Consider the following 22,822-nt stretch of genomic DNA (forward strand, 5'->3'; position numbering starts at 1 on the left):
TACATATTCTGAGCTGGCCTTACGTGGTTTAAAAGCTTTCTTTACACTGAGAAAGACATTTAATATGTTTTTAGAAATACTGCTTCAAAACTTAATTCTCTTAAATTGAACGGTTTGTAATGCTCTAAATCTATAAACGTTTCTGTTCAAATATTTCTAGTGTTTTTTTTTTCATTAATAAGCATTTATCACAATTATAGCTTCCGAGGTTTACAGTATATTGACTGTAACAAACCAACAATATTAAAACTGCTTCCTCAAGTGTTGCGATGAGTACCTTTTATACTTATTAGGCGAGATTCTTAAAAAATACGCTGGCCATTATCAGAGTAATCAATAGTATTTTGCGTACACAGATAGTACATTGTTAATTTTTATGTCAAGAATCTTCTAGAAATTTAGACAATAGGCGAGTCTTTTGCAATACACATTTAACAATGTACGTAACATGCATTTCTAAATATATATTAAACTGAAAGAAACAAAGAGATTAAAATAAATGTATAACAGTAAATTTATTACAACAGATACCTCTTAAATGTCGTTGTTGTCTTGATGAATGATATATCCAGTTCTAAGGAAGGTAAGCCATATAATGACATAAATTCGAACTCATCCATAATACATGATTATCCAAATAGTATAGACTGTTTCAAGAATCAACAAAACAAAAATCTTGACGATGAACTGAATGTGAAAGTAATAAAGAAAAGTGTGATTACATTGATTAAAGCACCCTAAGCTATGAACAAATACCCAAACATTCCTTGAACAGATATTATCGTCTTGTCTTTTGCTATATACAAATTCACATAAGTAGTTATTGAGGTTGTTCATTGCTCAAAGGATACCGCCTCAGTGGGGATTGGTAGTTAAGTGGAGATCAGAGGACGCCGCCTGTGATTACGTTGTTATTACGTAATACATAAGTTATATCAACACCTGGAGGTTACGTAAATAATATGTAATATACGAATTATGTCAAAGCCTGAGGGTTAGATAACTTTCACGTAACATATAAATCTGAGGTTTACATAACTATTATGTGATAACCTAAGATACGGGTTGTGCTGTATTGGACGGTTTGTTTGTTTTTGAATTTCGCGCAAAGCTACTCGAAGGCTATCAGCGCTAGCCGTCCCTAATTTAGCAGTATAAGAATAGAGAGAAGGCAGCTAGTTATCATTACCCACCGCCAACTGTTGGGCTACTCTTTCACCAACGAATAGTGGGATTGACCGTCACATTATAAAGCCCTCACGGCTGTAAGGGCGAGCATGTTTGGTGCGACCGGGATTCGAACCCGCGACCCTCGGATTACGAGTGGAACGTCTTAACATACTTGACCGTGCCGGGCCACATATTGGAGGGAAGAAGTGCATTGTGGGATTTTTAAAGGGCAAAACAAAAGCACTTGGAGTTGGAGCGCTGACGATATAATATCAGTATAACAATGGGTGATAGAGATTACTGTGCCTTGAGTAACTGCAACAACGACCAGAGGTACCTAGCAAAAAAAGCTTATTGTTTACGTTTCTTTCTTCATTTTGTTAGTGACAATGTTCCCACGTACTATCAGAGATCGGTAATTTTGCTTTACAGTTTCTTTACTAGCATGATATATTACTAAAGAAAATAACACCATATTCATGGCACGATATTGGCATCGGAAGAGATTGTAAATATATACTTTTACTTAGGAGTAGAAAGTTTCTGAATATATATACATAATATTGATACTATCAATGGTGAATTCATTTTTGTATTCCTTTCCGGACTAAATTGTGAAATAACACGTGAAGAAATTAAGGTGGGGTGCATGTCCTCGTATGTTGAGACCTCTATGACGAAGATTAATAAAGTGTTCTACTTTTACAATAACAGAGAACACTTGGGTGTGTAGTAATTACTTTGTTCTTGGGATCCTTGGACCTATGAGAAACTCCCCTATAACATGAGATGATATGATAGGGAGACAGACAACATTTGGATATATAGTAATCACTTTGTTGTCAGGAACCTCGGATCTCATGAGAAACTCCCCTATTACATGAGATGATATGACATGGAGAAGAATCTTCTAGAGAATTATGATATTCAGCAAATTATCAACAGCTGATGTGCATCTGACGACATAAACTAGTAAACCACAACAAGGCAGGGACAGATCAGAAGGGACTTCACAACAAACACAGGGAATAAAGTTAAACGACTAGAGTCTAATAGTGTGTGTGTTTTCTTTTGGCAAATCCACACTGGGCTATCTGCTGAATCCATCGAGGGAAATCAAACCACTGAGAGTCTAATAGTGCAAAACAAACAGATCACAGCTACATTCACATTAAAGATACGGTATCATACGAACCCCATAACTCAAGCCACGAGAGTTATCGTGATCCAAATGTTTTATCATCACCTCATATGTCATCATCATCATCATGCTCGTGTGTAAATCTGGAAGAAGATCATCGTTACTTCATAAAACTCAACATCGTTTTTAGAATCATCAAGTGTAAATCAGTGTACATATATGAAGCGAACAACTGTGAACTTAATTATATGAACTGTTCCTCTGAAGAAAAGGGGAGAAAAACACTGCACTACTGAAACAAAAATATGACATGAAATATATTAAGGGAGCTGATGAACAACTTAATTATTCAATACTGGACCTGCGCATATTAAACTATTCGAATGGCCTCTTTAACATACACTGCCTCCTAACAACTTCATAATGCATTACATAATACATTCGCATAAAGGTTTGTTGGGTCCATGAGGAGATACATTCAAATTTACAGTTTCACATTTTGTGTTTTGTTGTTTTCTGTACCTTTTTAATTATATATAAAGAAAACAACTTTTCATACCCTAAGATAACCTTTCATTAATTATGAATTTACATAACTTCCGTCCAGGATACTGATACCCCAGCTGGTACACAATAATTTTCATGTTTACCTTCATAGATTGATTTATTACACTGAAGTTTATTTTAAAGTTATTTGTGTGAATTACTTTGTTTAATCATTACTATTGTAGAAAATTATATTCTTACCTTTATGTAGATATTTTCATTATGAGCATTAAGTGAACTACTACAAATAGAAGTTCTTTCCGCTTCTATATAATGTCATTTACTCTAAATAACAGAGAACTCAACAATCACTAAATGGTGTGAACAGTTCAACCGTATTGTACATTGTAGTCTGACTCATCACAGTTGATAGTATGTCGACCTCTTAATAAGAGTGTGTGTGTGTGTGTTTTATAGCAAAGCAACATCGGGCTATCTGCTGAGCCGACCGAGAGAAATCGAACCCCTGCTTATAGCATTGTATGTCCGTAGACTTACCGCTGTACTAGCGGTGGGCCTTAATAAGTAGCTTAGATTGTTTTGAATTTCGCACAAAGCTACAAGAGGGGTTATTTGCACTGGTAAGACTAAAGGGAAGGCAGCTAGTCATAATCATCAACCGCCAAATCTTGGGCTACTATCTTACCAACGAATAGTGGTATTGACCGTTACAGTTTAACGCCCCCACTGCTGAAAGGACGAGCATGTTTGGTGTGACGAGGATTCGAACCTCAGATTACTAGTTGATTGCTCTAAACACCTGGCCATGCCGGACTGCTATGTGTGACTATAACATTCAAAGTGTAATATGGCAGAAATATTCTATGAAAACAAAGTTAAACAACTTGATTATAATACATTGTACTAAACAACATTCATTATTATAATACATTGTACTATCATATGTTTGCTGCATAAACCCAAAGCAGTATGACTATACCGGTTTCAACGCTAAAATAAAGGGTTTGATGTCCACATAAAAAAACACACAAACACACACGAATTTAAAAATCAGCAAACATAGTCCGCTTGTTCTTTCACTTGGCGTAGTGATACGAAACACTGAATGTGTATCAGCGATATTCCATGATAATCAACGTATGTAAGCAAATTCACAAACACTAAGTAAAACTATTGTCACACATATTGAATCATTTGTTCACAACATTACGTGTTTTTTTGTTTGTAATTAAACTCAAAGTTACACAATGGGTTACCTGTGTTCTGCCCACCAGATGTATCGAAACCCGGTTTCTACCTGTATATGTCCACAGACATACCGCTTTACCATTGAGGAGCCAAAGTTAAGTAAAATCGCAGAATTAATAAGTATTACAGACACTGAAATACTTAGTAAATACAATTTCAAAAATTAGATGTACTATTTATGAAATATTTAAGATGATGAAATACCAGACTGTCTCACCTAAATTACTTTTTATACAACGTTTATACATTATGTTCATAATACCACTTGTTTAATTAAGTTTAGTAGATAAGGTTTTTAATACAACTTATACTTGTAAAAGTTAGTGTACATTTCTTTTATCTCGCTAAGTTCATCGTAATTCATAATAACAAATTATGCTCCCTGCTCAGTAAAATTATATTGTCAAGCGTGCAGCAATTAGTCGTAAGTTTAAATGGGGTCACTTGAAAAATACAACTTTATTAATCTTACTTTGGGGATTCACTAACATTTTAAACCTACTTTGTTCATTCTAAATATAAAATTCCAAATAATTATGCGTCTGGCTTAATATTTCATTTCTATCAACTGCATTTGAACATCTACTACAAGTTCCATTAATATTTCTCATTAAAAAAATGCATGTTTCATCATAGTCCAATATGCTATCATTAATATATATAAGTAAATTCATAAAGCTAAAAAGTATACTTAAATATTTATTATAAAACTACAAGTCAAAAAAATACGAGTTTATTTACGATTTATCACAAAGAATGTGCCAACATTCTACTTTTGAAGCTTCTTCTAAAAATATATATTTTGGTGAAACGTTTTAACGTTTACTTTAATTTTTTTTCCAGATTTGTTTGAAACATTAAATTTAACTGTCATCCTTTAATTTCTTATAAATCAATTATTACAGCTGTCTCCGTTAGTGTCAGTGCTTGGACATTGGTCGCCATGTCAGTTGAACGATATTATGCCATCTGTCACCCATTGAAATCACGAGAATGGCAAACTTTCTCCCATGCTAAGAGGATGATTTTGATTATATGGGCGGGTTCTTTGATTTATATGCTACCTGTTGCGGTACTGAGTGAATTGCAACCTATTAAGGAGAGTGGTAAGTCATAATACTAATGTTATATATTTATCTGAGTGTGTAAATATTATTGCTTGTTTAATTAGACTTAGTTATACGTGATTCAAACTAAACTTTCAAGTTATTTTCACAATACATACTGAAAACCTGATTTTATCATAAATCTCTCATAATATAACTTTTCCGTTTTAGATAGTTTATCTCCTATTTCAACCACTGTATTTTGTGCTATTATTTATTCTTAAACTTAATTTCAACAATCATTCTTCAAAATAATTAATTTCTCTAATTCAAAATAGATTCTGAAAGTAAAAAACCTAGCAATCAAGAAATAAAAATAGCAGATCATTAATATTCTTTAAAATAGTGATTACTTTCACATTAATTTGTATTCATAATTTTCTAAAATAATATTCTTCTGAACATGATTTATGATTCACAATAGAATTGTCCATTGACGTGTATATAATACACGTATAGATACAGAGGGTTGAGTACATTATCTTAAAACAACTTTGAAAGCTTCATTGCGTGGTAATGATTCTTTCGTTACTTTTGGTCATTTTCTGTTTAACGGTTACGGTTTTTTTATCTCACGTATCTGCAAATGTTTGTTTCAAAATACATTTTATCATATAATGTGTTACAGCTTTTCACATAACCGACATATATTTCAGATCTTCCATTCATTAGAATTTCTCTATGGTTTAATAATACCCTTGATGGCTTATAATGCTGAAACCAGTGCATTGATCATCACTATAGACCAAACTCTAATAGCCCATTGTGTTGTCTTTCACTAAAACAAACATTTTGATATGACGTGTGCTGTTTGATTCATATGTTTATTTGTGGTTTAAAAACCATAGGTTCTTATCTTGAACTTTTCCACTTCAGCATTATCTTTTTCTTTTATACTTAGATAGTTTGTATCAAACTTCCACATGATTTGTTAGGCCCAGTGCCTCAGTTAACATTTTTTTAATAATCAATAAAATAGTCCTAACATTAAGTCAAGCCTTTTAGAGCTATTCTGTTAGTAGCGTTTTTATTACAGCTTTTGATTTATTTTATTCACTGTTTGTATAACTACTCCCAATTGAGAGATTAATTATTGATAAAGCGAAATGGCGCCTAAAATTAGTGTCATAAAACACTAAAATAGTTTTAAGAGCAAACCTTCAAATGTTACAACTTCAGTGGAAGACATTTGTTGTCATATCACCCAAGTATGACGGAAAAGCCCTTTCTTCAGAAATCTTTAAAAATTGCTCGTTCAGCACTAAGTTCAATAAAACGGAAGGAAAATATAGAATATGAATAAAGTTAAAATTAAATGAGAGGAAGTATTACAGATTTTTAAATTTACAACGATGTTAGGAAGTGTTTGTATTTTGCCCTCATGATGCTATAATGTTATTATTATTTATATTTTGCTAACATTATTATTATTTCATAATGGAACTGGCATAGTCAGGTGGTTAAGGCACTCCGCTCGTAATCTGAGGATCGCTGATTCGAATCCTTGTCACACCAAACATGCTCGCTCTTTCAGCTGTGAGGGCGTTATATTGTGACGGGCAATCTACTATTCTTCGGTAAAAGAGTGTGGCTCAAGAGTTGGCTGTGGGTGTTGATGACTAGTTGCCTTCCCTCTAGTCTTGCACTGCTAAATTAGGAACGGCTAGCGCATATAGCCCTTGAGTAGCTTTGTGCGAAATTCAAAAGAAAGAAATCTTTCAGAATACCCGACTAGATTTTTATTCAGTGATTTTTGGAAGATTTCTAGACAGACTTTATCTCTAGTATTCTTGGGTTTTCAGGTATATTTTTCTACATTTTAAAATTTTGTAGACTTTTACTCTTCTGTGATGTTTAGGTTTTGTGGCTACTTTTTTTTTACTAATAACAAATAATAATATTTTCACTTGTTACATTTGAAAATAGTTATATTATTTGTTATTACGATATATTGAGATTTAACTCTCCTATAAACCATGCAATAACTTTTATGATTTATATAACTAATCATATCTATCTATGAACAATTATTACTAAATTTTTATCCTACAAATTAAGAGTTTTAAAAATCGAATCAAACAAAGCTTTATAATTACGAAAATAGTTGGCGAAATATATGTGTGATATTTAACATTAAAATTATTTTAATAACCACAAAACGCACAAGCTAATATATTTACAAGAATGTATTATTTAATTATAAAGTTCTGTCTGCAAGGGTTGGTTTGGCCCTGTGGTGGTGCTGCGGTGAGACAGGTGTGAACTTACGAAATGCCGCAAAATTTTTCCCGTGTTTTATAGTAAATCTATTACCAAGAATGGTGAGTAGTTCGTAGGATGCTGTTGATAGACTGCCGTCCAACTGATCAGTAGCTCAACGTTAGGAACAGTGGTAGACAGTCTCGGTAGCTTTGTTATAACTACACATGCAATTGCTATAGTAATTAAATTACTAATTTCGATAATATAAGAAAACAGCTGTTAATTCTTTCTCTTAATTCACGGCATGAATTATGACTTCTTTTATAGTTAAATAAAAGTTTTAGACAGACATGTAATCTACGTGATTTTGTATATCTTGAACCGTGATATGCAATAGCACGTTTTAGTACTTTATTTTTGGGATAGTTACGTAGTAGGTACAGTTACAGGAATTGTGTTGATATATGTAAATGATATAAGCATTTGCAACCAGGAGGTAAAGCTAACTTGTTTCTACTTATGTCTAGTATATTCAAAACCAAATTAATATTATCATTAAAATTACTGTCCTTTGAGAAAATAAAAGAAACAAAAATTATACTTTTCATTTGTAATCCCCTGGAAGTAATACAATTCTTTTTTCATCGTTCTAACTCGTCCTTGGACATTAAAATTAACATGATGTCCTGAAATTAATAAGGAAATATCTTGAAAAACTACTTCAACCATAAACATTAAGACACACTTCAAGTATTTAATAATGCCACACCTTTCAGAGCGTAAATCGTATGTTTGTGTCTTAGATTTTTTCCTTCTAAAGGTAAAGCAATTTTAAAATGTTGCTCACACGACATTCCTTTTTAATGGAGATTATCAAAACCAAGGAATATACACATCCTACCAACAAGTAAACAGCCACTAAATGGAGCAACAACACAATCTTATTAAATAAATAAATATGAAACGTATACGACAACATCACATTTGTATCTTGTCGATATGTTTTGTAATATTTAAGGCAGAAACATTGTATTTACGAGATCTGAAACATGGGCATGTGGATTCGTGTTTTAGTCCTCAAAATTGCTCTGCTGTGGTCTTGCAAGACATCACCTGGATTGGATGGTGATATTACGAGATTCTGAGTCATCTCTCTAGTAATTTCGTGCTAAACATTTTCAAACTGATTTGATAAATGAAGATCCTACCAATTTATGGTATCAAACTATTTCCATTAATTTTGTAAGCTTGGAATAGATCCCGATATTCCTTCTAATCATAAACCCATTGCTTTTACTTGCTCTGAAAGAGTAGTTTTGGAGAAAATGGTGAAAACTCTTTTTGTGGTTTCAACAATTACCAAACAATTTCCTAGCCATCACTCAAGGCACCTTCTGCAGGAAAAGAGTTCAGTATAGATTACTGATACTTTTTAAAGAGGGAATATTTTGTTTCTAAATACTATTTGGACTTGATAAGGCTTAAATCTCTACATAGATTTTTCATTTTTGTCTGTATTTTCTTAACTAATAGGTAAATTTGAGCTATATCATTCCTTCACACAGTGGACTAGAGTATCTTAGTGCTGTGTCTCAGATATCACATTTTCAGCACTAAGATCAATACTATAATTTAAAATACGATCTTCCCACAGTTGTAATCAGTTCCTATGTTAATGACCTTCAAATTTCTTTATAATAACTGAATATACAGTATTTTGAATGTCAGTTCCAAATTAACCTCAATAAACTGTTTTTAAATATGCGTTGTCTGAAACATTTATATGCATTTCTATAATGTAGTGCAATATTGGGGTGCAATTTCAAGGGGTGGTAGAAATGCATATAAATGTTTCAGACAACGCATATTTAAAAACACTTGTTTAAGATACATACACTAAAGATAAAGTGAAAATTCTTGAGGATCTATACGCAAGTCGGAAGTGAAAGAGAAAATAGAGTATGTGATGATACACAGGGCTCAGCATCCTCAATGCAGAGTTTATAACAAAGGCATATGAGGTATATGCATATAATACATCTTTTCTCAAGATCTACTGTGTCATTTTTGATAAAAGATGTGTTATATCCTTATAGCTTATGCCTTTGCTAGAAACTCTGCATTGAGGATGTTGGACCCTGTGTATCACCACAAACTCTATTTTCTCTTTCTTTTCAGAACTTGCATATAGAGCCTCAATAACTTTCATTTTATCTTTGGTGTATGTACCTTAAACAACTGTTTTTAAATATGCGTTGTCTGAAACATATATGGAGTCCATATATGTATACGTATATCTATGGCAATGGTGTTTATTGAACATACGTTACATAAGAACATGACGTGCTACATAAAAGGTGGTTGTAAGTCTTATATAAACAAATTGAAATGCACTCATTGTAGAGATAATCAGTTGTAGATTCTCAGTCGAAGTATCCTCCCCAGTCTGTTAGGTCACTTATCCTGAATACGACCGTCCAGGTGAAGGACAAGCCAACCAGTGAACATGAGGTCCCCACCACTGCCAGCTGATTGTGTTCTTGTTCGATTTTTTGAACAAACAAAACAACCTTATGCGGCTAGTCTTAATGAAGTAGCGAGATTTGTATCACACTTATATAGGGTCTGGCAAAGTTTGGAAGTTAGGTCGATAGTCGGGAGAGTTAAGCCTATCACCGAAAATGCTCGCTTTTTCAGCCTTAGAGGCGTTATAATGTAACGATCAATCCTACTATTCGTAAAGAGTAACTAAAGAGTTGGCGGTGGGTAGTCTTGACTAGCTGTCTTCACTTCAGTTTATCGCTGCAAAGTTGGAAACAGTTAAAGCAGATAACCCTCGAATATCTTCACGCGAAATTCACAAAACAAACTCATAGAGTTATAAAGCCCTCAAAGCTTAAATGACAAACGTGTTCTTTGTCATGTCACGGCTCGAATCTTAGACATTTTGATATGCAGCCCTGCACGGTAACTTTTGGGCTTGATTTCGTAACCAGTTTATTTCAATACATAGTAAAACTGTATATTTTCTCTTTTAAGTAAAAATGTGTATCCTAGATTGTTGTTATGTGTGCTTAAAGCTAATGTAAACAAAATGAACTTAACGATACAATATTTGCTAAACTTGTTTTACACGTTAAATTAATATACTTACTTCTCAGTTGACATTTAAACGCATAGCGTTTAATAGAGAGATTTTAATATTGAAAACCTTCGTCAGCTAAGAAACAATTGTATTTCCATTATCGGTGTATTACGAGTAAAAACAAATCGCATCATGTTGAGCTCAAAATCTTCATGTTTATGTTAGATGATGCAATACTTTAATATGTTCACATGCATGTTTAGAAATGAATAATATATGTTGTTTATTTACCTTATGTGAAGCATTTAATCAGTTACTTATTTTATATGTTAACAAATATATTGTGAAAAAAACAGTAGTTACTAATAACGACAGTCCTCAGAGGTCACACATAATATGTTAATTTGGTGACCTCGACGACTGACAATCATTTTAGCGAAATTAATTCTAAGATTTCGATCTGATTGTCAGCTTCAAGAAACACATTATTTAACTTCATTGTTTATATCATTAAGAATTACTACTTCTTCGTAAGGTGTAATCTAATAATACTATTTATATAAGTGGTAGAGAATATGAAAAAGCGAAACATAATCACAAAGCAACATGTCTAGACATCTTTATGGTCTTAATTTTTTGTTATATTGATCTTACTAACGAAGTTAAAATAACCACGATCCCGAATAAACAAATATTGACAGGAGCTAGCGTATTGCGTACTCTACTTCCATGAATCTTTCAATAATAATATTGGTTATAATATTTTGTCTGTTCTTCATTTCAACAGATTTAATTAAACAAAATACATACACCCTTGTGCAAATTAATTGAAACAAATGGTCATTTTACAATATTTCAGCATGGTGGCCGGTGTAGGCTCACTGGACTCACTGATTTCCTTTAATAGTCATTTTTTCACACAGACGGCGTCATTAGCTGTGTTTTTCAGTACGGTTGATCTATTTTTGGTATATATGACGAAATTTGAGTAATATTACGTCATTCGAAATTGCGTTAGAAGGGCAAGGAGACCAGTCAAAAAACAACTTCTTACCAACTCAATGAAAAAAAACGGTATCAATGAGGTCTGAAATACAAGAACTGGACGCAAGAACAATGGAGGAAGGTGTTATTCAGTGACGAGACTCATTTCTTCGTACAGGGTCAAAGAAGTCTGCATGTTCACAGATCTCCAGGTGAGAAACTTCGAGAATCTCACATCAGTTTGTAAAACATCCCTTGAAGAAGATGTTTTGGGGCTTTTTCAGCTACGATGGCGTCGGAGGCTTACATATCGTAAAAGGTATGATGCGAGGACCACAGTACATTGAAGTTTTGCAGAGAAGAGTTGTTTCAGAATTGGAAAAGATTTCCAAATGAATCTGGCATTTTTCAGCAAGATCTAGCTCCGAAACTTGTGAAGAATTTTCTGAGTACAACGCGAATAAAGGTGCTGGACTGGCCTAGAAACTCTTCGGACTTATCCTATTAAAAATCTATGAGCGATTTGTAAAGAAAAACTTCGGGAAAAAGACTGTACTACGAAAGATAAGCTAATTGAAGCCATAATTGAGGTGTGGTATCGCGATCCAAAAGATAAAGATTGCAGTCAACTCGTGAACTCGATGCCAAAGCGGATTAATGATCTTCCGAAAAATAAGGGCGGTCATATCATGTATTAATTTGTGAGTAATTTTGGATTCTCAGAAAATAAAACGCAAACATTGAAAAAATCGTAATTTTCCGTCTTCTTTCAATTAATTTGCACAAGGCTGTATGTAAATATACTTTAATAGAACCTGTGTATGTGTTCACCAGTATTAATAAGCAACTTTCTAATGTTCAGAGTAGCAAAAGCTTCATACAGCGACCAGTTACCAATATGAAGTGAATTTGATCTCTTACCGCACCAAAATCAACTAAAACACACAGAAAGATGTAACTACAAAAATAAAGCGAGAGGAATATGAAAAGACATTAATAAAGCTCTTTCAACATGAACCTATCACAGCAACCACTAACATCCTGGATATAAACAGATATATCAAACAGCTTCATAAAAACAGCTGTTAGACGCGTGCCAAAAATATCAACAGACAATACTCAAATCAAGTGGCAACTAAACACTGACGTAATTAATAAAATAAAGGAATGATGAAGATTAAGATGGCACGTGACAACTGATGGCCTACAAACAAATATACTCAGGAAAAAAATTAGAGACGGCATTAACTACCAGACTCAGAAAATATGGGACACCTTCTGTACACAAACAAACTAAAAATTATATCTCAAAGAGTTTTGGTCCCACATAAAAAACAACTACAAAGTCAAAGATAACGGCTATAGCTACCTACCCTACGCTTAAACACAATAGTGAACTAGCAAACACAATAATAAACAGAAAGCACACACCTTTAAAGAAAAACTCCAAAGAAACATTAAAAACACCAGACAGCTCAAGTACGAACAACTATTTCATGAACATAGGATGCAATTATACCCCAACTCATGATAAATTATATACACCACACTTGACTAAGGACACCCAACACAATAACACAACAATGGTAGTGGACGCGACTGCACAACAAAACAACTAATCAGACCCACAGTAACGGAAGTACGAGAAAACAAAAACTTTGAAAAACAAAGAACCAGAACAAAACATATTATTGAAGAAAGGCACTCTGAGATACATGTAATTAGAACATCTCATATCTTTCTACAACTTATTTCTAAAAACAAGATAATACCAATTGCTTGGAAACAGGCTGATTTTCTTATGTTCCAGGAGGAGAGAAAATCAGAGAATAAGGCGGAAAGTATCAGACCCATAAGACTAACAAGCAATCTATGAAAATTACTTGAAAAAGTATAAATAGTAGAGTCATAAATCTACCTCGCTGGAACAGCGGTAAGTCTAAAATTTACAACACTGAAATCACAGATTGGATTCTCCTCGGTAGACACAGCAGATAGCCCGATATGGTTTTGCTATAAGAAAACACACCCACACACACTCACAAGTTCTTTGAAATTAAATCAGTACTACTAGAAATACAAAATGGTTTCCGAAAAACAAGACAAACAAGAGGTTACCTCATGAGATTAACAGAAAGAATTATACATGGTTTTAATTAAAATCCAATGTGCAGTCGCATGTTTCCAAGATGCTGAAAAAAGCATTCGACAAAGTATGGCACAATGGACTCAGATAAAAACTGTTCAAATTGGACTCCCCAAAGAAATAATCTGCTGTGTTTGTAATTTCCTAAAAGATAGAAACATAAGACTGAATGTTGAGAGTACCTACTACGAGTGATGCACTCCGGAGGCGAGTGTTACTCAAGGAAAGAATACTTAACTCAGCCTTGTTTATCCAGTATGTCACTGATATGCCTTATCAACGACCCAAGCCACGCGTTTTTGCTCGCAATTTGCAGATGATGTTGTAATCTGAAAGTGTGCTACAAACCCAACAACAGGAACGTACAATATTCCACCACTATTAAACAAAATATAATTGTACTGTAATGAGTGTAAAATATATGTACACAAAACAAGTAGTATTATTTACAAAAGGCTAGAGCTGAGACAGTTCGTTATCACTACTCACCGTCAACTTTTGAGCTATTCTTTTACCAACGAGTAGTGGGATGGACCGTATCATTATAACGCTCCCACGGCTGAAAGGGTGAACATGTTTAGTGTGACGGGTATTCGAACCCGTAACGTGAGGATTACAAATCGAGCGCCCTAACCACCTGACCATGCTGGGTTACGCTGCGAAGGAAGTTTGGAACAATGTATTGCTTAATACAGTTGTACTGAATTATCATTTCATTTCTAAAACACCTTTTACAGTTATTTAACCAAGAGATAACTAACACTTGGAAAAAAATGATCACATATATAAGTTGAAAAAGAAAGAAAAAAATGTATGTTAAGTTTTACAATTGATGCAGCTGCATGAATATTTGTATGTTAAGTTTTACAATTGATGCAGCTGTCTGAATATTTAATGCTCTTTATTTTTCTCTGTCATAAAAACTGTTAACAATTTCGAAAGCACACACGTATTGCTTGTTGCAAGTTATTACGAAAAATATGTTTCCAGCCTTGAAATAAATGATACACACACTTATAGTGTTATCTAGTACAATAGAAAAACAATACATTCTGGGATGCTATTAATCATTAATACGCAATAAATCAATGTTTAGTTTCAAATCATAAAAATGTTTATAAGACAAACTGGATAGGAATTAAAGATATCTTTACTTCTTATGGATTATTACCTGTATATACCACAGGCAACCCGCAGTCTCCACTATCATTCTCCCTTCCCCCAGAAGAAGGCTTGCTTACGATACTTAAAAAAGTTTTTTTTTCTTTTTTTATGTTGTTGATGCGTCCGTGCCCTTTTAATGCCATTAGCACAATACCTTCGTGCATTAACAGTCCTATCTTTTCTAATCTAAATAGGTGGATCTACACTATCAGACATTCAGCTGCTACTTTTTATTACTGTAGATACTTAAACTACCCTAATTTACTATTACATACATCGTTTACGGTTGTTTTTAATTTAAAGCACTAAAAATTAACGTACAATTATGAAAATATACAGACCTATGAAAAGAAACCAATGTATCTATCTGTTTAGAAATATTCGAGTATCCAAACAGAAAACAGTTACATGTCATTCTTTCAGAAATTATACTCCGGATGAAATCGCATTCGACTAGCAGTCCCCGAGAATAACAGCGACATCTTCAGGTTATATTATATACAGCTCATTGCATTGAACATCAGGAGTTACTGATGGTTTACGGACGAAAATATTTCCGACAGGGAATGTATCCAAGTAATGAAGCAATGGATTCTAATCTTTATAAGTGACAGTGTAACAACAATATATTTAAATAACTACTAGGGAAGAAAAAGTCGTGGCGTACAAACCACTTCCATGGTTATGTTATTTTGTATCTGCATACAAAAATTCCGTATCATGTAAAGGAATTACTGTGTACTTAAATAATTAAAACAGTTAAGTGACCTTCCTAGACGACTCACATATGAGATTAGGTACACAGAGTTTGGAACGAATGTGATGGTCCTATGGGGCGTCTGTGAGGTTAAACCTATTCCACAATTGATACCCACGAACACCTTCAGTACAAAAGACTCTTTGAATCAAATGGTCGTTTAAGAAAATTAAAAACCAATCGACTTATTCAGTAAGAGACACCAGATCTAGTGATACTTTTAAAACCTGGGTATTGAAGACAGTGTTAAAGCTCCCAGAGTAACAATACCGGTGCTCGAAATGACTGTGGACATATACAAAACTTTAACACGTAAACACTCTGCCATGAAGCCTTGAAAAACGACAAATCCATTTCCCTAGTATTCTTTCCATTGCTATCTATACCTCCTTTACCCATATGGTGGCTTCATCCCTACTTCCTTACTGCGAATTCTCATTTTTACATAATTTAATAACATTTTAGAAAAGTTCTCCACATTTATAATGTGGTCGTTCTTACTTCACTATTTCTAATTTTTGCATGGATTAATGGACTTTAAAAACCGTTCCACGCAAGCACGCAGACGTTCATCCTTACGTATTACTCGTTTAATTATGCAGTGACCAAAGTTCACTTTTATTTTTGTTCTAAGCTTGTAGCTCACGCTATCCCCAAGTTAATATTGTTAATACATAAAGCTGTTGTTCCGACACCCACGGTGGGAAGGATGCAGAAGCTTCTTTAAGTAAACTTGTAACTAACAACAACTGTTTAAAATTATTATTTTATTTTTTTATTCGTAAGGCAATCACTTACAAGAAAAATATAGTTTCTGCTAGCTAAAGAAATGAAAGTTTAGGTCGTAAAGACGACTTATTATCTAAATAAAAGAAAATTGTATCAGTTTTAATTACCAAAATAATATCACGTATACATGGAAAAGACCGAAATTCACTTCAATAAACACTTTATTTTTTGTATTCGAAATAAGGTAAGTATGATTGTTTGTTTGGAATTAAGCACAGAGCTACACAATGAGATATCTGTGCTATGCTCACCGCGAGTACCGAAATCCTGTTTTTAGCGGTGGGAGTCCTGATGTGCCACTACGGTGGTGCAGACATGCATGAATACCAAAGGAATATAATATTATTTTTTTAATATAAAGAAATAATACTTTAGTTGTTTTAGCAAATTTGTGAAATAATTTAGCCTGGCAGAGAATATTTTTTTAATATTTTTATATTATTTTTCTTTATTAGATAAATACAAATGTCGAGAGAGTTGGCCATCTATCACAGCTGAACGGCTTTTTAATATATTACTTGACATTCTCCTTCTGGTGGTGCCTCTGTTCATTATGGTGGTTACCTATTCTCTCATCACCGCTACCTTGTGGAGAGCTATGCATCCAGAAGTTTCATTCACTCAAGGTTATTGTTATCGTACTGTAGTTACAACTAATTTTAATGTGTTGAAATCGATTAAATTTGATTTGATTAGTTCAATTAGCACAAAATGTAGATTGCGGTCTACAAATGATTTTAAAACCTTTTAAGTTTAACCTGTAATTATATCACTTGATCCTCATTTTAAAATCAATTATTGAGCCATTTAAACAAAATTAAAAGAAAACCTAAAACAAGTTGTTGTAATGCTATGATATTAATATTTATAAATATTATAATTTGTAAATACAAAGTCGGTGAAAATTTCTATAATTTCAAATTGCCAGTTTATAATATATATACATATATATAATTCGATGGTTTTATTCAATTTATACTTTCTTCGTAGAAACTACAACTAAAAAAGATCGCCAGTCTTCAGGTCCAAATGTCTTACGCAGTATCCTCGTGAGATCCAACCCTAACTCTCCATGTTCATCCAGTTGCGTATTAACCACTGAAAACCAAATTAGTCGAGAAACAGACGTCATACCAGTGCAGACTGTCACTAACACAGACAGATCACTTGCACAGAAGAAACGAGTAATCAAAATGTTGTTCGTAGTCGTCTTGGAATTTTTTCTTTGCTGGACACCAATTTATGTGCTTAATACCATCACTCTCTTCGATCCTGTCATCGTTTACCGAGGACTTGGTTACTACGGTATCTCCTTCTTCCATTTACTGGCTTACACGTCTTCTTGTTGTAATCCAATCACGTACTGTTTCATGAACTCCAAATTTCGAGAAAATTTTATGGCCTTATTTGGTTGTAAAGACAAAAGTTGGAAATCTCGTCCAGATGGAAGTCTGTCAGCAACTTACAAAAGTACTGTCAATGTACGCAAACAAGGCAGTGGTGTAAACAAACAAAACGAACCAACCAATTTATAAAAAAGTGAGCAGTTTTGGCCTCTGTTATAAGTGAAGCCAAAGCATAAACGTATTTTATATACTTTTATTAATATTTTTCAAAAACACATTAGCTTTGCTATGTAATATGAAAAACGTGAGAAGGTACTGTTACTGTAATAGTCCTTCGTGTATAAGATCAAAATTTCAATACAATAATTTATGTTTAGGTCAAATATGAGCTCGGAAAAAATAACGAATATCAAATTAAATGAAACAAGAATAAAGTCCAGTGTCAAGATAGAGCAAGTAAGAAGAAGGTAGGACTTTTAAAGTAAGAAGAGATTACATGTTGTTTCAGTAGAACTTTAGGCAGAATAGAATTAGTTGATTTTAGAAGTTAATGAAGTGCAATGCCTATCTGAAGAAAGTAAAGGCCGACTTCAATTCTTTAGAGAAAACTGTATCTTATTGCTGTACTGATAACAAAACAACAAGCGTTTCATATGTAAGCTCAAAATGGTGGAAATTATATTTAAATGAATCGCTATTTCTCACTTAATAAACTGTTGCTCCGTAAGACAAAGGGTTCTCAAGTCAATTAATCCACTTATACGTCAAAGAAGTGCTTACGATACTTCAATACTAAAGAGAAAGATAACCTCTTGAAAGAGTTGTCAAAATTAACGAAGTCAAGTCCTGTCGGAATAACAACCTTTCTTCTTCACGGTCAACTTCCTAAAAGCGCTTAAACTGTAGAAACATTGTGTATGTGTGTGTGATTACCTTATTTTGTAATCTGACGTGCTTTTCAAGTATTAAGGACAGAAAAAATACGTGCTTTTGTTATTAAATATTGGTGTTAATCAAACTGTATGAGAGGACGTTTCAGATCCCATGATTACTTTTTTCGGAATGAATTCCTTCGTTGTCATCCTATCCAAGTTTATAGCCATCATTACACACTATTGCCGTACATTAAAAATTACAGAATGATAGGCTTCTGTGAAGGATGGCCAGGTTAATTTGGTCCACTAATCTTGAAAGAAAAAAAACTCTTAACGTACTTTCTATTATACATGGTCAACAGCTTTTAGGGCTGCATATAAGAAGAGCCAAAGTCACCAGTCACCAAGCTGCGGCTGGAAACTTGAGAAATCCCTAAGCCATTGAGAATACTGTTATTTCATTGTTTGATAATGTTTCTCAGAGAAACAGCTATTGATTTCTAAATCTTGGTTGAAGGTGTAGTCTTTACTTAAGAGCCTTCACCAACTGAAGAATGTTGTTTGCTGTTTTGTTAACAGTGCCAGGAGATATGCACAGTTGTTTTCTCTGACTTGCCTAAGTGTGTAGTTTCAGAACATGCTGATTTCCTAAATTCTTTACTCCGTTCTTCAAAATATGGCGGCTCTGTGTCATTTATCAATCTGTCTCTTCAAGTATCCTTCCTCAGAAAGAGCTATGGTAAACATATATATTTTAGAAATATACCCATAGCAGTACTGCATTATTGTATTAGCATCTGCTAGACGTTCTTTTAATATTCTCTTAACTCTCTAACAGATGGCGAAAGATTAAAAGAATGAACTGAAGTTACTATGATTTTTAGAATGAACACAATTTACGTATTCTTGAAAACTTCAAAGGAATATTGGGTAAAAAGCTGTCCAATAATTCAGCTATCACCTAGTCAGTATCATTTGTTTTATGTCTAGTGACTTCTCAACAGTTTCGTGTAGGGGTTTAAATACGATTTCGTTTAAACTTCAAGTACTGTTTCTCATTAGAAAAAACAAGTACAATAATCAAGAAACACTTAAATATGTCTTATGACTGAGCGCTTACTTTATAATATATGAGTGAGCACTTACTTTTCGAATAATATATTTGATCAAAGTAAACTATGAAGATATTTTTATCTGGTCGTCAAATGGTATATTTTGGTGGAGAAAAAAACGTGAAGCCAGTTATTGATAATATAAACTTTAAATATACATTAGAATGAACATAAGACACAGCTTCTTTAGAAATCCAAATAATTTTATTATCAACTAGAAATCATCAATACCAGTGATTTCTCGAGCCTCCCAGTGGCACAGCGAACTTACAATATTAGAATCCGGGTTTCGATATCTGTGGTGGGCAAAGCACAGATAGCCCATTGTGCTCAACTTCAAACAACCCAACAGATTTCTCGAATATGCTTTATGTTTAGTGACTTGTTGTCAATGGTTTTATATAAGATTTTTCAAGCAATTTCCTTTAAACTTTAGGTATTATGTTCTCAGAAAAAAAACAATAAACTCTTAGACGTATCTCTTATGAATGGACATTTACTTTTCCTTACAAAACATTTGTTCAAATTAGTCAATAAAGATATTTTTTTATCTAGTCGTTAAAATATATATTTTGGCGAAGAAGAAATGTAAAGCCAGTTCCTGATAGCATAAAGGTTAAACATGTTTCATGATATTCATTGAAACAAGTTCTCTAGTTTAGAAGACGATATGACTTTTATTCTTCATATAAGTGCTAAAGAGTTTTGTAAATAATATATTAACATTGTTAAGTCTTTAACCTTGCAATTTTATTAAAGGTTCTTATTAAGCATTATTCAGTTAATGTATAACTTTACTGAATGTCCAACGTTCGGGCCCCGCTAGCCACATGGTTAAAGCGTTTGACTTGTGATTTGAGGGTAGCGCGTTCAATTCCCCGTCGCACCAAACATTCTTACCTTTTTAGCCGTAGGGGGGGGGTTATAATGTGACGGCCATTAATGGTTGGTAGAAGAGCACACTAGCCCAAGAATTGGCGGTGGGTGGTGATGATTAACTGCCTTCCCTCTAGTCTGACACTCCTAAATTAGGGACGGCTGGCGTAGATATCCCTTGTGTATCTTCTTGCGAAATTCAAAAACAAACAAATACAACGTTTGCAGCTTTCTATGTTGTCTTAACAGAGAAAGTTTTACAGTTTTTGTAAATCATACCGAGTTTCTATCTGTTATCCTGACCACTCAGCTGAACTATTTAATAGCTACGTTTTGGTAACTTTTATTATTTCTTTTTTTTATTCTGAGTAATAATAAATGGCTAATCGTACATAGTCAATTTTTTTTATTAGTACTGCAGTTTATATCAAAAAGCTTCATCTGTTATCACTTGCTTACTGTAGTTACCACTGAAATTTCTATTTTTTATGACAGATTATTTTTGCCCTTCTTGTTGTACAACTGTAAACTGTATTCACCCTGGAGACTAAAAAGTTTGTCATATCATTCTTTATTTGTTAAACATCTTGAGTGGCATGCATTTGTTTCTTCTGCAACTAATGTCCAGTTTAATTCAATATTCGAGAACACATTATTAGTAATTTTAAAACAATTGCTAAAATGTAAGAAGTATTTAATATCGTCTATATTTACGTATTTGAAGATTTTTTTCGATTGTGTAGTTACTAAATAATAATTAGTAAATATGTTACGACAAGCTAGATTCTAAAAAAATTATTAGTGAAAGTAAAAAAGGATGTTTATGGACAATGACTAGTAGTTTTAAGGTTTGTTTATTTGTAAGGCTCTACTGAATAGCATTAACTTTCGTGGTTAAACCTTAGTCGTTTATTTTAGAAGGATATCAACAAAACATGTTTCTTATCAATACAGTCTCACCAACTTTTTGTACCTATATTTCTTATCAAGGGTTTTTTTCAAATTCAAGTAAATATAAAATACAGTAAAGTAATTGTAAACAAATAAATTAAAACAATGTAAATATTAATGAATTTCTTTTCCAATATTTTACTGAGCTCCAAGAAAGTTAGTTTCGAAATTTAAAAAGCAGTCAATAAATTCTGAAGCATTAAAGACGATGGTTAAAAAAAAGGGTTGTTTTTTCCAAAAAACGGTTATCAAGCGATTTAATAAAATCACTATAACCTGCTTAACCGAAATGTTTCATTATCCCTCTAGTTGAAAAAAAACGTTGAAGTATAACTAAGTGATTTGTTATTGAGTTTTTCTCAGAACTTGTTTCTATATATATATATATATATATATATATCACCTTATTGTAGGTTTTACAGAAAACATTAACGTCCAGATAAAATGCGGTACAATCACATTTGTCTTATACACTTAAATTGTTACCTTTCCAAGAGGGATGTCTATAGCCTTGCCAGTTACATGCGGGAAGTAACGGGTTTCTTCCCGACCCTCTCTGTTATTAAAGTCGTTTTAGCAATATGAGCTCACACACAAAAAAAACTATATTAGTATAACGTAAGATTTTTTTTATTTCCTCTATAATATTAACGCTGTTACACATCTCAATGGCCGTTTCCTGCTCAATGGGTTTCGGAAAACAAATGGGGAAGTATTGTAGTGTATAAATGCAATGTGTTATATGTATAGAATACGCTTCTCTTAATCTTATTTCTATATGAAAGTCATAGTGGCTTGTTTCAGGATATTAGTTTCTTGTGTGGATTTTTTTTTTTTTTAGCTATAGTTATTTTTTACTTCATAATAATACTATTTATTCTTCATATGGTATATTTTGTATTGAATGTCGAATAGTTGAACTTGTTTATTTGAAAGTTAGACTCGGCTGTGCTTCCTATTTGTAAACAATAAATTGTACTTCTTCCTACTAGTTCCGATAAACAAAACGGCTTATTTGAGTCCCAAGATCGAATTTCATAAAACAAGCAATAATAACAATATGTTTCAGAACAGTTGAAAGTGACACTGACAAAACAAGAACAATTTCTTTGTGTTTTCAAGAAAGTATTGACGATAAAAATACTCTTTCTCTTCAATTGAGTTTAAACATCTGATACTTGCTAATCATGCTTTAGAAACCGTTTCGGACCTTCAATAAAACTAATTTGTAAGTGATGAACCTCTATGGAAAAAGCTACGTTTATTACTTACTTTTTTTCAAAACGTAAAACTTAATTAACACCAATATTCATACGTACGTTGGTATTGACATTCTCAGACAAATGTGTCTGGATCTGCTGCA

At 33.1% G+C, this 22,822-nt stretch overlaps 1 protein-coding gene across 1 annotated transcript in view; it reads left to right on the forward strand.

Moving 5' to 3' along the window:
- LOC143237361 (cholecystokinin receptor-like) overlaps nt 1-19,383 on the forward strand; it is a 65,204-nt gene extending 45,821 nt beyond the window's left edge. Inside the window, exons 3-5 of the mRNA XM_076476523.1 lie at nt 4,972-5,172; nt 16,755-16,925; nt 17,290-19,383. Coding sequence (XP_076332638.1) covers nt 4,972-5,172; nt 16,755-16,925; nt 17,290-17,834 — 917 coding nt within the window. The 3' untranslated portion in view covers nt 17,835-19,383. The remainder of the gene's footprint in view (nt 1-4,971; nt 5,173-16,754; nt 16,926-17,289) is intronic.
- Nucleotides 19,384-22,822: the final 3,439 nt, after the last annotated feature.

The sequence above is a fragment of the Tachypleus tridentatus genome, chromosome 13, assembly GCF_004210375.1.
Source record: "Tachypleus tridentatus isolate NWPU-2018 chromosome 13, ASM421037v1, whole genome shotgun sequence".
In the NCBI taxonomy this organism is placed as follows: Eukaryota; Metazoa; Arthropoda; class Merostomata; order Xiphosura; family Limulidae; genus Tachypleus; species Tachypleus tridentatus.